The sequence below is a fragment of the Solea solea genome, chromosome 2 (genome assembly GCF_958295425.1).
Source record: "Solea solea chromosome 2, fSolSol10.1, whole genome shotgun sequence".
NCBI lineage: Eukaryota > Metazoa > Chordata > Actinopteri > Pleuronectiformes > Soleidae > Solea > Solea solea.
In genome coordinates, this window is record NC_081135.1 from 37,841,390 (window position 1) to 37,857,462 (window position 16,073).

At 38.8% G+C, this 16,073-nt stretch overlaps 1 protein-coding gene across 1 annotated transcript; it reads right to left on the reverse strand.

Annotated features, from left to right (window-relative positions):
- Positions 1 to 3,097: 3,097 nt before the first annotated feature.
- Positions 3,098 to 15,146, reverse strand: stam2 (signal transducing adaptor molecule (SH3 domain and ITAM motif) 2). Its single transcript, XM_058623434.1, has 14 exons — positions 14,984 to 15,146; positions 12,435 to 12,519; positions 11,736 to 11,811; positions 10,652 to 10,747; positions 10,394 to 10,546; positions 8,615 to 8,681; positions 7,886 to 8,087; positions 7,136 to 7,230; positions 6,941 to 7,023; positions 6,427 to 6,514; positions 6,175 to 6,229; positions 5,419 to 5,560; positions 4,418 to 4,584; positions 3,098 to 3,483 (listed from the first exon to the last, which is right to left on the reverse strand). Exons 1-14 carry the CDS (start codon positions 15,021 to 15,023, stop codon positions 3,231 to 3,233), a joined length of 1,602 nt encoding a protein of 533 aa, XP_058479417.1. The 5' UTR covers positions 15,024 to 15,146; the 3' UTR covers positions 3,098 to 3,230.
- Positions 15,147 to 16,073: the final 927 nt, after the last annotated feature.

Sequence of the window (16,073 nt, forward strand, 5' to 3'; positions counted from 1 at the left end):
TCCCTACACTAAACATTACATATGTATTTTTAAGCACCTTCTTTCTTCTTTTCCCTCCACATTTTTACACTTCAAATACCATTTAACACAAGCGAAAAATATACAATACATTTCTATATAATTTGATATATTTTGGAGGGATAACGAATCCATAGTATAGAACATATTCATTTTCTCACTCTTTGCACCTTAGGTGCCAAAAATGTCCCAGCCACATTAAACAATGTGTTGGTTTCTTTTTTTCCACCTGAAGTGAGTTTGATTTTTATAACCAACAATCATCCATCATGACCATAAAAAAAATGATTAATTTTCAAGATAAACTTTAACTGGTTATTTAAAATGAAAACACTTTCATTTTACTATTACTATGAACTTTAAAGAAATGCCAAAACAAAGAAAATGGTTAAAAATTACGATGAATAGTAAAACATAGAAATTGGAAGTCATGGCATGAGAATGAATGAACAATAACATATTTCATGATTTTACATTATACTGACAAAAACATGAAAAATATAAAGGTTTTTAACGTACATAAGGTTACGGATGCAACAATTATTCAATGAATATTAACCAGTTTGTGTGTTTTATTTCCTGGTTTTCTTTGCTCCTCCTTTCTTTTTTTACCCATTTTATGGCCCAAACAAAGGAAAAAAGACATTTGTGTTGAGGAGACATGCAGCCATAAAAACACTCACACCACCTCTATTTTTTTTTTTTTATTATTATTTCAAAGAATATTTATAGTTTGTTTGCTCTGTTACAAAAGCAGTTTTAAAATCCTGGATAAAGAAACATATTCCTGGAATAGTTTAAATATACATAATTACACATATATATATCCAGCGGATTCAGAGACTAAAATTACTCGCCAAAGTTCTACCTGTGTCGTTCTTTTGATTCTTTTTCCTACAGAGAAACAAGGCATCCAGTGGTAAATAAATGTTTACAAAGCTAAGGTGCGAAGTCCAGGTATTTTACATCTAATAATTCTGTACAGTGCCTTGAATATGAGGCCGGTGAAAGAAATAAAGACAGGTCTGGATTAGGTTTTTTCTCTATGGAGCGACTGCAACAGAACGGTCGCCTCTACCAAAGAGAGTGGAGAGAGAGAGAGAGAGAGCAAACAGCGTGGTTAAAAAAACAAAACCAAAAAATCACGTCTCGCCTCCGTTTCTTCGCGTCAACAAAATATTTCTCAATCTTTTCCGACATGTTTGTTCTTTTTTTTTTTTACATTACAAACGAAAAAAGCCCAGACACAAACAATCATCTGTGAAACCACGTGAATTACACACATACGTACGATGCCTTCGATAAGAAAAGTACACGCAATATTATTGACTGTTGAGAAACTTAAAAGTGACAGTTCAGGGTTTGTTTGTTTTTTTTGAAGCATAGTTGAATGATTGTGCTGTGAGCGCCCCCTGCTGCTGAGAAACAGCTAATAAAATCTACATAAGGTTAAGTCTGCAATACCAGAATAAGAATATGTTACTGTTGGACAGTGTTTTGGTTTTTTTGCCTGGGAAACTGAAGTTAGTGCCATGTTCTAAACCACTCACTCTCCTACACCAAACCCCAGAGAAAAAATCAGCGATCGTAAACCTTAACCTTAATTAACTTGATCAGTTTGAGAGTGTGAGCTGTAAAACAAAAACCCTGAACTATCACTTTAAAGTAAACTCCTTAAAGATTCTGCTTAAGGAAAGAAACAGAAGAGATGAAACCATCACGTCAGATTAATAAACACACAACAAGATCAACTACCGGTTTCTTAGTTCACCCTAAAATCTGGCGATATTTGCAGGGAAAGAAAAAAAAAATCAGTGTCGTTTTATACAAGAGTAGGCCTTCAGACACACACACACACACACACACACGAAACATCCTCAAATGCAACACAAGGCAGTTGTTGTTTTTACGTGGAAGCAACGAATGAACTATTTCCACAAATATAACTTATAATAGATGAGCCACAGCGGCAATGAATGCTGGTGAAGACAGAAAAAGGAGGAGATGGAGAAGGAGGACTCTTTATGACTCTAAGTGCTGACTCTGCAGGAACCACAAGCTCGTCATGTGACACCAGCCCACAGTGTTTGGACCTTTCAGTGCGCACGGCACCGAGGGACGGAGAGATTGTAACCGCCATCGCGGGAATTCACCTGCACAAGAGGGTAGATTTGTTTGACGGGAGCAAAACGGTGTTAAGTTTCCAAACGTCTCTCCTGACAGACACCGGAAAAAAGAGACTCGAGGCTCTTATTGTACCAAAAAAACGGGGATCAACATGGGGTGAGAAAATTAGACATTTTCTTTAAATTTGTCATCACTTTTCAGTTTGGTTTGGTGAATATAAACAATCTCAGTTCAGTTCCCTTTTTACTGTCGGGTGGTCACGTGTCCAAACTACATCTGATATATATGTAGGCGCTTAAGTTTCAGCGCATTCAAATAATAAGAAACAACAACGACGTGTTTTTGTGTTTTTGGTTCACAGGAAGTGCATCATCGTTTTTGTCGTCAGTCTAAACACAAACAGACAAAGTCAGAGTAGTAAGAGTCGCAGAGTGAGAGCAGCTCGGTTTTCCCTGCGTCGCCTTCTGAATGTCTTTCAATTTTGGAAATATTCTGTGTGAAATTACGACATTTCACACCTCGGCTGCTGCTAACGTGCTGTTTTTGATGCAGTGAGCGAAGAAAAGAGGCGGGGACAAGTGTCTCGGGGCGTTGCCGACGCGTGAAATAACTGTGAAAGAGTGTGACGTGGGAGGAGCTGTGTGCTGGGACTCATTTCCATTAACTCACGCCTCATCGACTGCACTGATGGGGGGGGCAGGAAAGGCGGCCGGGCAGAAGACGTAGAGGATGGGAGCAAATCCAAACCCCCCTGTCAACCTGCCATCTGACAACCCATCCGCCTGCCCACCGCGCGCCACACTCAGGCTCTCACACAGACACACACACACAGCAGACCTGCGGCATCAACACACACCTCGGTTACTTCCACACTGTGGTGTGTTCAGTCCAGCTCCACACACACACACACAGGACAGGAATGGTCCCACACAAACACAAAGACACAGACACACACACACACACACACACACACACACACACACACACACACAGACACACAGACACAGACACACAGTACAAACAGAACGAGCCTGTGAAACATGAGAAGTGAGCGTTAGTGTCAGGTCTGCTGTCGCCGCTCACTCTTACAGCAGCGGTTGTTGATAATATGCCTGCTGCTGCTGATGCTGCTGCTGATGCTGCTGCTGCTGCTGATGCTGCTGCTGCTGATGCTGCTGCTGATGAGGGGGAGGAGCCTGGTGAAGGGGAGCAGCCATTGGATAAGACACAGGATGCATGTTAGAGTTGTGATAGGTGGATATGTCCATGGCCACGCCCCCCTGTGGGGGGTAAGGGACTCCCGCGGCCTGGCTCATGTACTGAGTGTTCATGCCACTGCTGTGGAGAGAGAGAGCAGACGTGTGACGTTTAAACCACACAGGAAACACTCGGTGACAGTCAACGTGTGGATAAATGTTGTTTGTGTCATTATTTAAACATACGACACACGCCTCTAATCTCATATAATCTCTTACTGAGACACTTAACGCAGCCATGTTAGTCTGACCTTGTGATATTTACTCTCACTGAAAATATTTAATTGTGATGAATCTCGACTGAAAGATTGAAACATTCCAGACTGATTGTTGAATTGTGATTGTGAAGCAGAGAATCATCAGCATAGAGAAGAACGACGATAAAAGAGCTCAAATATGGTCTAATTATAGTTTTCTTCAATATATTTGTAGTGCAGTACATTAGGATATTAAAAAACTGCCAAAAGATGACTTTAAAATCTCGACTTTAAAAGATTGAATTTGTGAAGCAGAGTGTCGTCTGCATAGAGAAGAATAATGACTAGAAAAAGGCTACAATTTTGTGTTTTTCTGCGATATATTTATAATATAATATATATATATATATATATATATATATATATATATGTGTGTATATCATATAATCATCAGCATAGAGAGGAATAACACTTTTTTTAAAGCTACAATTTGGAGTAAAGCATTCTTTAGAGGGGTCAGAGGGTGCATTAAACTGATCACACTGATGTCTAACGTTATTCAACAGTTTATCTTTAGCATTTCTCAGTGTATATTCACTCACTGGTGACGTTCAAGGCTGCTCTTATTGTGAAAGTACAACTGTTACAAATGTGATTGGTCGTTTGCTGCATGTGCAGATTGTCTGACATTCACAGAAAGATTCAAATACGAGTTTTGTTTGAATTAACCGGCAAAACATTTGTAGCATAACGAGAAATCCGGACGAGTCCTGAGGTCTGTGAGGATTTCCTGATCCACACACAGAGACGTTCTCTTACCTCATGTAAGGAGTCTGGGCGGCTTGGTTGTTGGGTGGCGCCGAGACATTTGGGGGCAGTGAGTGCAGTGGAGCAGGCTGGTCGCTGGGCAGATTATACGGCTGCACCGCAGGAACCTGAGGCATCGCTGCGTGCATGTAGGGGGCGGAGGCTGGTCCGAGGTAAGTCTGAGTGCACGAGAGAGGGAATATTAGACAACGTCAACATAAGCGGGTGAACAAGGTTAAAACAGGACAATTCCATGTCAGTGGTCGTATTTTGTATCTTTTACTTTGGAAAATGTGCGTGTTTTACTAAGGTTTTGCACACGACACAGACTAAACCCATTCCCACGGCTCTAAAACCAGTTCAAACCTGGGATCAAACTGTTTTCTTGACCAGTGTGAGTGGATTATTTGTCTTCTGAACACAGCTGTGAGAGTCATGTCACTGAAAATAACCATGAAATTGTCTGAAAGTTTGCGTTTACTTTTCACTCAGGTCAAACTTCTGAGGTCTATTATAGTCGAGTGGAGTCATTTCACCCTATTTTCCATCTTAGCGCAAAGATGAGCTCATGGTTGAGCTCAGAATCTGTGTCACAGCAGGTGGAGGAGGAGGAGGAGGAACTCGCGTTTCTACTGAGCTCTGCACAAAACTCAATCTGATGAGGTTTGGGGAACAGAGAGGAGAGCAGGGCCGTGGTGTGGACATGTTTCTAAATCTCCAGGGAGAGACGGTGACATCAATCATGAGAGAGAGAGCGGCCGCAGCCAAGGGAACGGAGGCGGCGTCAAAAGTAAACTGAGCAAACACAAATAAGATGGAATGAATAAAACAGCAAAACTAAAGGTTAAATCAATCTACACTTATCAGCAGCAGCAGCTTATCCACTCGTTCTTTGTGCTTTTGGTTGATTAAAAGGATATTTTATACATCATATTTGTTTGCAAACATTGACACAAATCTAATTCCTGGCCATAAATAGAAGATTATGAAAGTCATTGTTGAAGTGTTGTGACCTGCATGGCTGCGGACGGCGGCGCGTACTGCGGCTGCATCTTCGAGTACGACGTGTAGAATGGAGTCTCGTTCATGAGCTGGTTGTAAAGCTCCAGAGCCTCCAGGACTTTGACGTTCAACTCCGACAACTCCGAGTGTTTCCTGCAACACACACACACACACACACGTGGAGAGAGCTTCTCTTTAAACATATTTAAAAAATGCCAAATGAAAAGTACTCAATTCATTTCCTTTGAGCTAAAAATGTTTTTGTCAATACATTCTGGTGTGAGGTTAATGTTGGAAAAGGCCGCAAACAGCTCATTTTACAGTGATTGATGAATCTGTCTGAGTTGTTTGGTCGATAAAACGTCAGGAAATGTAAATCAGAGTTTCCCAAACAAATGTTCTCAATCACAAACCAAGACCATTCAGTTTGAGTGATTTCTTTGTTAAATGGAGCAAAGAAACTAGAAACTATCCAAGTAAGAAGCTGAAGAATCAGAAAACGTGTTTTAATCATTTAAAGTGGTTTTTCTTTAGCCAAAGTTTATACATCAGGGCAGCTGAAGGCAGATCATTTCTAGATACAAGTGTCAGAGAATAAAAATGCTCACTGGCTAAATAATAAATAATAATCAACCAATGCTGGTCAAAAATGGTACAAATCAGCTTGGTATTCACTCTACTGCTGATCAATATAAAGCTAATGTAGATTTTGTCTCCTGTCTGTGTAGAACTATCAGATCAAGTACGTCACATGTTTGACATCGTACCTGTCGATCTCCTCCAGCTTCTCATCAATCATCGGGTTCATCTGTTCACACGCACCTGTTCAACAAGCACACAGACACGGAGTTAGGAAAACAATAACAGCAGCAGCAGCAGTGACAGCAGCAGCAGCAGTAACAGCAGTTACAGCAGTAACAGCAGCAGTAACAGCAGCAGCAGCAGCAGCAGTAACAGCAGCAGCAGCAGCAGCAGCAGCAGTGATTAAGAGAGTCTACAACTAGCATTAAAGTGTTTACCCTCCAGCTGGATCAGCTCCACAGAGTCAGGAGACGGATCTGCAGGATCTGCGTTCTGCAGCAGAGCCAACGTCCTGTCCATCTTCTCCTGCACAACCAGGAGGAAGAGGAGGAAGAGGAGGAAGAGGTCAGGGTTTGCGACTCCGATTTTACTTTCAAGTAAACTACGTCTGAGACAGGGTGAAGTTTAAAGACATTTTAAAATGATGAAAAAGAATAATCCCAGTGTCAGGAGGAACGGTTTAGATCTGATTCACGGCTTTATCCAGATTAAATACACACACTTTAATCTTAATATCAAGGACACACATTCTGTTATTATCAGCTTGTCTCTGTTTGAAGCAAACTATGATTTACTGGAGGTTCATTTTGTAGCTTCACAAATTCGTAGGTCGAGGCTTTCAAACACGTCCACTGGGCTCAGTGTCTTTCCCTGTACATTACTTCTCCTGTCATTTTCTGTGCATTTTTAACACGGCAAATGAATAAAATATCATAATCTAAGTGTAAAAACCTCATCTATGAAGACGGGCTCAGGCTCAGCTCTGGGTTCTGGACTCGTCTCTTCAGCGATCTCCGTCTTCTCGACGTACGTCACTGTAGGAAAGTAACAAAGGTCGATCAAGCGTTCAGAAACTTTCATTTCCTTACAGTTGAAATCATTTATTCAGTGAGGAGATGAAGCGGCGTCCAGATTAATAATCCCCACCTGTCTCCGGTTCAGCGTTCAGATTGGTCGTGACAAAGTTGGAGGGGAAAAGACCGACTCCTCTGTGGTTCTCTCCTTTCCACCAGTTTGGATCACTGCGGAGAAAACCGGGAAAAAACAAAAGAGAAACATGGATGTACGGGTGTGAGTTTCAATTATTCATCAGAATATTCAAATATAAATACACACTTTTGCAGGATCGACAGCATGTTGAGTTTAGAGGAGCAGCTTCAAGATGCATTCAAGAAACCTCGTAAAAACCACACAACTGGGGGGACACATAATCACTCACTAAATGAATCGTCAACTATTTTGATAACGATTCCACGTTTCTATTTTTAGTTTAGAAGAGCAGCTTCATGATGCATTCAAGAAACCTCGTAAAATTCATCACTTATGCAACAATTATCGATTAGGATTAAATAATCTTTTATTAGTGCCACAATGGCACCATTTAATCTATTATTAAATTCAACTATTATGATAATTGCTTCATCAGTTTTCTGTTTTTTTAAATAATTAAAACTTTTTATTTTAAAACTTTTTAAAAATTATTCAGCTTCTTAAATGTGAATATGAACATTTTCTGACATGTTATGAATATTATATTATAAAAGTAACCGTTAGCTGCAGCCCTTACACATGTATCTACGTACGTAGTCAAATACGAGACGAAAGAGTTAATATAGCTACTAATAGTCACATTAACTCATCAACTTTTCATAGTTTAACAGATAAAACATTTTTTACCTGTCGTCCAAAACCAGAATAACTTCTCCAGATTTGAAGGTCAACTCGTTGTCTTCCGCCGCCTCAAAGTCGTACAGCGCTCGCACCTTCCGAGCCTCCGGCGCCGCGCCGGTGCTGTTGGCGTAGCTCGGGGGGTCGGAGGTCACGGACAGGGGTCGCAACTCTGCCTGCTGCTTCTGCTCCTGTAAGGAGAGCTCGATGGCTGGAGAGGCGAAGAGTGGGGATGAGGAGAAAAATCAGAGAGAAGCAACCTCTGGATACGTGAAGACAACTCAATGTTTGGAGTCAGACTTTGTAAAAGTTGAGATTAAAAAGCACCTTTCAGTCAAAGTTCAAGGGCAGTTTTAGGGATTTTCAGGTCGATAAGAGAACTTTGAACTGTGGTGAAGAGTTGTAAACTGAACAGAAAGTAGCCTTTTTTCCTTCCTCTAAGTGTACAGCCCGCTAGAAACTATAATTATTAGAAGAAGAAGAAGAAGAAGCAGAAGAAGAAGGAGGAGGAGGAGGAAATTCTGTTTTTTTTATCCTCAAATCTCTGCTACTTCCTGACCACGGGTACAGAGACACATCCACATGTCGAAGTCATGTCATTTCAAAGACATTCTCATCTCGTTGAGACTAAAATAAAGGTTCATTATTAAAATACGAGGTCTCATCCTTTAAAATAATGTATTTGTCGGTAGAAAACAATAATAAAGCAGATAAATGTTTCATGCATCATCACTTCACCTTTGGCCAGGTCATCTTCATCCGATGGTTTGCTGGCAGCAGGTGTGCTGACCTTTGTGGGCGCCCCCTGTGGTCAATATAGAAACAGAAGGTCATAATTCACTCTGTGTGTGTGTGTGTGTGTGTGTGCGCACACATCACATGAGAGAGACAGACAGAGAGAAATACATGAGCCCAGAAGTTAAGAAACAGTTTGGGTTGACAGTAGTGCCATCTGTAGGCCATATCGGGGACTACAGGTTGGTCAGACATAGCCGAACTTGTCGTGCTCATTTCATGCTTGTTTGACCTTCAACTTCTTCTTACTGCCACCTACTGGATGACAGATGTAGTGTGATTTCTTATACCACTTATACCACAGAAATGTTTACTTTGTAATGAGTGTCATTGATGCTTTAATGTATTCTGCCTTAAAGTAACCATAAGAAAATGAGTGGTAATAATCAAACAATATGCAACTAGAAAAATGCTAAATCTGATTTTAAAAATACCGAAATGATTTCGTAATAATATTACCATTATTATAGTTAACAGAGAGTAAAAGAGTAAGGTAGAATACTGTGTTTCACGTGAATTAAAGACCCAGAGGAAATACTGAAGGTAAAATAACACACACAGTAACAGTTTATAGGTTCATGTGCACACCACTTTAAACACAGCAGAGTCTAAACGGGAGAAGCAGTCAGTCCATCTATAAGTAGTTCACAGAGCTGAATGTGCTATTTATGCGACGCCAGCGACACGCGTAGTATTTGTTCGATGAATCCAAAAATAAAGCTGAATCCCGTCGACAGACGACCTTTAAGATCAGCGTGAATACGAGCCGAGGATAAACACTCAGCTTCAGCACAGCGGGACGCACGCGGCCTGCTGCTATTTGCTCAGGGATTAAATATCATACCTGCTGCCTCCTGTGCCACCTGCTCTTCATTAAAACAGGTCGCACACACTCGACACGATCAACAGCTCAGCATCGCGCACACACACACACACACACACACACACACACACACACACACACACACACACACACACACACACACACACACACACACACACACACACACACACACACACACACACACACACACACACACACACGACAGCAGCATGAGAGCAAATGACATTTCTACCCAAAACCAATAAAACGTTCATGCACCACTGCATTAGATACACCTGGAAAAACTAAATCCATATAAACTCTCAGCATCAGGTGATATCAACACTTCCTGTCACCATTATCTGGACCAATACAATCGTGACTCATGATATTGTTAGAAAATGGAATAAAAAGGGTTAAATCGATCCATTTTCTTTCAACGTAAACAAGAGTTAAAAAGCGGTGTTGAAACTCAGGGTCGACTGATATTGGGTTTTTCAAGGCCGATATTGAAACTGCTTCTTACAAGTTAAAGAAAGCGATAATAATGACGACATTTGGAAGTGACATGCGTTGAGGGTAAAAATGAAAATCTCTGTTAAAAACTCTGTTGCCTATAAAAGAGTATTGGTGGGAATCCCAGGGTACCTCACGATACACGGTCCATAATAGCAATAATACCACAATACAACGTTTCACTACAGAGGAGACTAAACCATATATACACTACAGTATATCGGTTATTAGCCCAAGCACTCCCGATATATCGCCATATCGGATATCACTTTTTTGTGTCTGATAGCGATATCAAAAACTCAAGTATCTACAGATACTGATATCAGTCCAATAGTATCATATCGGCTCATCCCTAAAATCGTGCACAGGTTACTTCAACAAACCTGCGAGGATGAGGACGAGGAGGAGAAGGTGAAGCCTTCCTCTTTCAGACACTGGATGGTGGCGCCGATGAGACTGAGCTGTGGATCCTTCTGGAAATTGTCTGCCCACTCCACCAACAGAGCCTTAAACTTCTCACACACTTTAGGATGAGCCTGTGAAGGACACACACACACACACACTGTCATGATCATGTACAGAGGGAAACTTTACTTTAGTGGTAATATTGCAGTAAACTTTCTGAGGTAAAGCAGAATTACCCTGGTCACGATGCTCCGTACTTCACCGTTAAACTCTCTAGAGCAGATTTCCAAGTGGAAGATTTTCCCACAGTTTGAAACACAAGCACCGAGCAACTGCGAAACAAGAAGAAGAAGAAGAAGAATCACCAACAATTCTGATAATTAATTCATTGGTTTGAGTATTTTTTGGCTTCTTAAACGTGAATATTCTCTGTGCTATTTCAAACTGAATAATCAAACTCATTGATAACAGAAAAAGGAGTTGAATATATAATTATTTTATATTCTTTAACATAAACAAGTGAAAGTGAAGTCTTGAATCCAAAAAGCCTTTTTGAAACTAGAGGTTGAGTGATATCGGTTTTTCAAGGGCGATATTGATACTGATTATTACTAGTTAATTACCGATATTCATTTCCAGTCATTTTAAATCTCTGTCAAAATTTAGAATTTTTCAATTTAAAATGGTTTAAATGCCTACAAACAGCATCAACGAATAAATAAAATGATGAAACAAACTCCTCTCCAACTCAAATGTGCAAAAGTAAACAACAGATGAACGGATGATGATGTCAATAATTATTTGGAGTTTCCTGTAATCTCACATAATTCTGATGACAACAGTTTTGGAATCGTCAGAGTGGATGAAAATAAAGAGAAATCTAAAAATAGAGCCGGAGGCTTGTGACTCAGAGAAACAGAGAAACAGAGAAACAGCTCTCATTCTCCTCAAACTCTAACTCCCACTTTACTCCATGAGTTTGTCTCTTGTCTTCCTCTCTGACTCTTTTTTTTGCTGCTGGAACAAGTTGATTTTTACCCCATGTGACGTCAATAAAATCTAATCTAATCTGACGATGTGGGAATATTAAATCATTACATTACATTACATGTCATTTAGCAGACGCTTTTATCCAAAGCGACTTACAATCAGTTTCTACTGAACTGTTCACCTTCATTTGGCAACTCGATCCATTTGCACACATCACTGGACGCTCGGTGTGCGCGTTTCCAGTTGGATTAACTTGTAACTGTTGCACTTTGACGTCAAGTTGTTTTTTATTTTCATGTTTGTTTCAAAAGAAAAAGTGAAGAAACTCACGGTGAGAGCCTGCATGGAAACATGAGGCACTTTGTGATTGACTCTCTTCATGATGGCTTTCAAACCGTCCTTCGGTCTGCAGCAGAGGAGAAAACGCACCAATCAGTCAAACGTCTAATTATTTGACACCAGAGGCTGAGTTTGTAAAAGTTAAATTAAAAAATTAAGGTAAAACAAAAAATAAATAGGTAAAATAAGAATAAAAACTAAGAATAATAACGTGAAAAATAAAACGAAACGTGTCATCAGGACCAGCAGCGTACAGTAACTCAAAATATTAATAATAATAAAAGTCCAATAAAAAGAATAAATAACAGTAGAATTTAAAATAATCTGTGTAAATCTTTTTCAGCGATTATGAGCAGGACAGAACAGCGAGGCATCTGAATATAAAACTAGATCATTAGATTAATAAAACAAATAAAATAGGGATTGAAATATAATAGAAACATAACAAGTATGTAAAATAGCCCTAAAATAACACAGCATAAGAAGTAGATAAATATATGGAGATGAGGTGAAAAACCAGATTAACACTGTGAGTCTGGAGAACTGTTGCTATGTGGATTATTTTCATAAATTCAAAGTGACATGCAAACGTGCTGCACTTCTAACAGCAGCAGCAGCATCTGAGCAACACTGCTCCTCTTGTTACTGCGGTTACTCGTATATTTTTTTTTATTTTGTTGTCAAGCTCACCCATTGGGCGTCGTCCCAATCTTGTCGCAGATGTCCATGATCAGCCCCCAGTCGTCTGTCGTGTTGGTTTCATTGGTTGCCTTCTCTGGAAATGTGTCAGACAAACAGGGATAAAGCACATGTGGTCGTGTGAGAATGTTTTCAAACACAAGAGTGAGAGTTGGAACAAAGACTGAGCTTAAAGCTGAAAGATGAGAAAAATATTACAGGAAATCTGCAGGTTTTCTCCAGTGAAACAACAAGAAACTGAGCAGCATCCGTATTAGAGGTATGAGCCAGTACGATACTCAACCAGTACGACACTTATCCAGTACGATACTCAACCAGTACAATACTCAACCAGTACGACACTAATCCAGTACTATACTCATCCTAAACAATACTCAAGCAAAAGCCAATATGATACTCAAGTAAGAGTTAATACGATACTCGTCCACTATGATCTTCAGGTATGAGCCAATATGACACTCAGCAGATTAAATCAGACCAACTGATTAATCGGGCCAATATTTGCCAGTTTCAAATAATCTGCATTTGCCAATGATGATCAGCCAATCATTACAAATTGGGAATTGTTGTTTTCAGAAACTTGACAAATGTTGTCAAGTTACTAAATCATGTCACGTATGTTGGTGTAATGTATAAATTGTAACGATGCTGGTCTCTGTGTCAGATGAATTAAATTGCACTGCAGAAAATGACATGTAATGAAATCATTTCAGTAAACATTTCCCCGTCATGAGACTCGTCGTCCTGACTGAGAAACTTGTATTGTTGTGAATAGTTGGTAGTGTTGCAGGGACAGAGCGGGTGGTAGCATAACTGTGAGGGAGGACGGACTTTACGTGTCCAACAGAAATGACAAGGCAGATTCTACACATTCAAGAAAACGTCTTCTTTTGTTTTTTTAAGGCCTGCAAAAAATGTACTGCAAGTTAAAAGTTAAATATTAACAACAGCCACAGCAGATAGTTTAAGGCCAAAAACAACACAAATCATCATCAGCAGTAATGAGAACTGGAACTGGACAATGTTTGATTGGAACTGGACAATGTTTGATTACTGCCTGTAATCCATGAATCGATGATTTACACATAACTACGTTATTCACCAACTATTTAGATAACTGTTTTTGTTTTTTTTAATCTAAAATAAAAGTTCTCTGATTCTTCAGCTTCTTAAACGTGAATATTTCCTGGTTTCTTTGCTCCATATAACAAAGAAATCACTAAAACTCAATCATTCTTCAACAACTAATCCACTAATCAAGAAAATAATCAACAGATTAATGGATTATGAGAAAAATCAATAGTTGCAGCCCTAATTCTATTATTCTACCAACATTTTAAGATTTAATAAGCATCTTAATACTGTGTTTATTATAGGTTTATTTATTTATGAGGATAATAAAAACAGCTAGTTTATAGTTAACTCATTGGCTGCCATTGACTGCTATCGATGTCTCTGAAAATGGCAATGAGTTAACTATAAACGATCTGTTTTTATTATCCTCATAAATAAATAAACCTATAATCTGAATATGTTACAGGTTTTCTGCGATGACCATTTGCCTCATTTCCCAGCAGCTTTTCTAGGAGTTATCTAAACTGACCGTAATCTTTACTGATGGAATTATTATGAAAAAAAATATCCACATGATATAATACCCAAATGTTAGAAAGATGAATATGCATCGGCGATTATAAAGGCAAAAAAACACAAAGATACATATGTTAATGATGAGGAAAATAATAAATACCTGAATATTGTATTAATTCAACGTAAACTGTTCATTGAGCTAGTTTTGTTTGCCCAAACCCTGTTTTTCTATATTTTATCTTTTTCTTTCATAATGGCAACTATGTGTTGCTTTATTAAGGCAATAAATCCAAAAAATAATTGGCAATAAAAACAGATTCTTATCGATTTATTTCAACAATTCAGTAAACTAAAGGAAGTGTTTCCAAAACATGTAAGCGAGGCATTCAAATGTTACATTTTACAATAAAACTATGTTTTTGGTATGGAAATAATTTCATTTTCTTCAGTGTAGACATGGTCTTCTCACTGTGTTGATGTTTGTTAGCAGCAACAACTAAAGCAAAACACTGAAATGTACATAAACACTGTATATTTAAGTGCTCCGTTATTATCGCTGGTTATTTCGTCATCGCGATATTCCAACGACGTCATCGTACATCTCGTGTTTTCTTTAATCCCAGGACGTGATGTGAGATCAGGTGATCCTGCGCTTTAACTAGTCACTGTTTATGTGATAACCCTTTAACGTTACACCACGAAGCAATCGATCTTTATGAACAAAACAACTACGTGATCGATTAACGCGATGGACGTTATTGACAGCCTGTGAAATCACGAGTTTACAGGGGAAATCAAGAGAGACATGTGGACGTTTGTCGTTGCCTGTGATGACTAAACTAAAGCACTGACGCTAAGCTAACGCTAGCTCCCAAGTTGTGCTAGCCCTGCCGTTAACTCCCCCATGAAACACACAAAAAACACCACAGAGCGGGGATAAAAACACTTACCAACTACTTGGTCAAACGGGTTTTGGGCAAATAAAGGCATGGCGACGATTTCAAGAGGCGATATCTGTGTAAATGTGAGTGTTTTTGCTCCGCAGACGAAGGCTAAACCTAAACAAATATCTCTTCCTTGTCCATTAAACCTGCACCAGTTGCTCTTCCGGAAACGTAGCTGCCCTCAAATATGCCTGAACGTTAATCTTCAAAGTCAGAACAGGCAAACAGGTGAATATACATACATATATAAAGATATAGATATATATATAAAGATATTATTATTTTTGGATGCTTTGAATTATCTGGTTGATTCTTTAAACATTGGAAATGCATCACGTTTACGTGATTTCACGAAAACATTCTACACAACACTGAGAATAACTAGAGACGCTCTCTGTTTTTTTGTTTTTTTTTACCAGTGAAATACTGACATTTAGTGGTGGGAATAGAAACGTGCAAATGTGCTATTTAGCATCTCATAATTGTAACTTATTACGTAGTAACTCATATTGATGACATAATATCTCATAATTGTGACTTATTACGTAGTAACTCATATTGATGACATAATATCTCATAATTGTGACTTATTATGCCTTAGTATCTCAAAATTGTGACTTAATATGCCTTAGTATCTCATAAATTTGACTTAGTATCTCATATATATGACTTAGTATCTCATACTTGTGACTTATTATGACTTAGTAACGAATTATTATGCCTTGGGTGTGCATTCTTTTCCCCCCCATGTGGTGAAAACCATACATTTCCTATGAGAGATTTAGGTAGATTTGTAAGTCTTCTTTTTTTTCTTTTTAAAGCATAAACAATTATTCATCCTGTGCCAATGGCCAAATATATGGTAGATATAATGTATTATTATTCTCACATTTAAGAAACACCAAAAAATGTGTGTATGTAAATACATTTTAATGTGTTTAATGTTAATATACAGTATTTCAGTAGTTGAATTCGTGTTTAAAGGGAGCAGTTTCTAACCTCCAAATATTGAGATAAAAATAATATAATATATAGGGGGTAAAAAGAACATATATATGACAAAAATCAGAGGTTATTGTTTTGAGTGTTATGTATG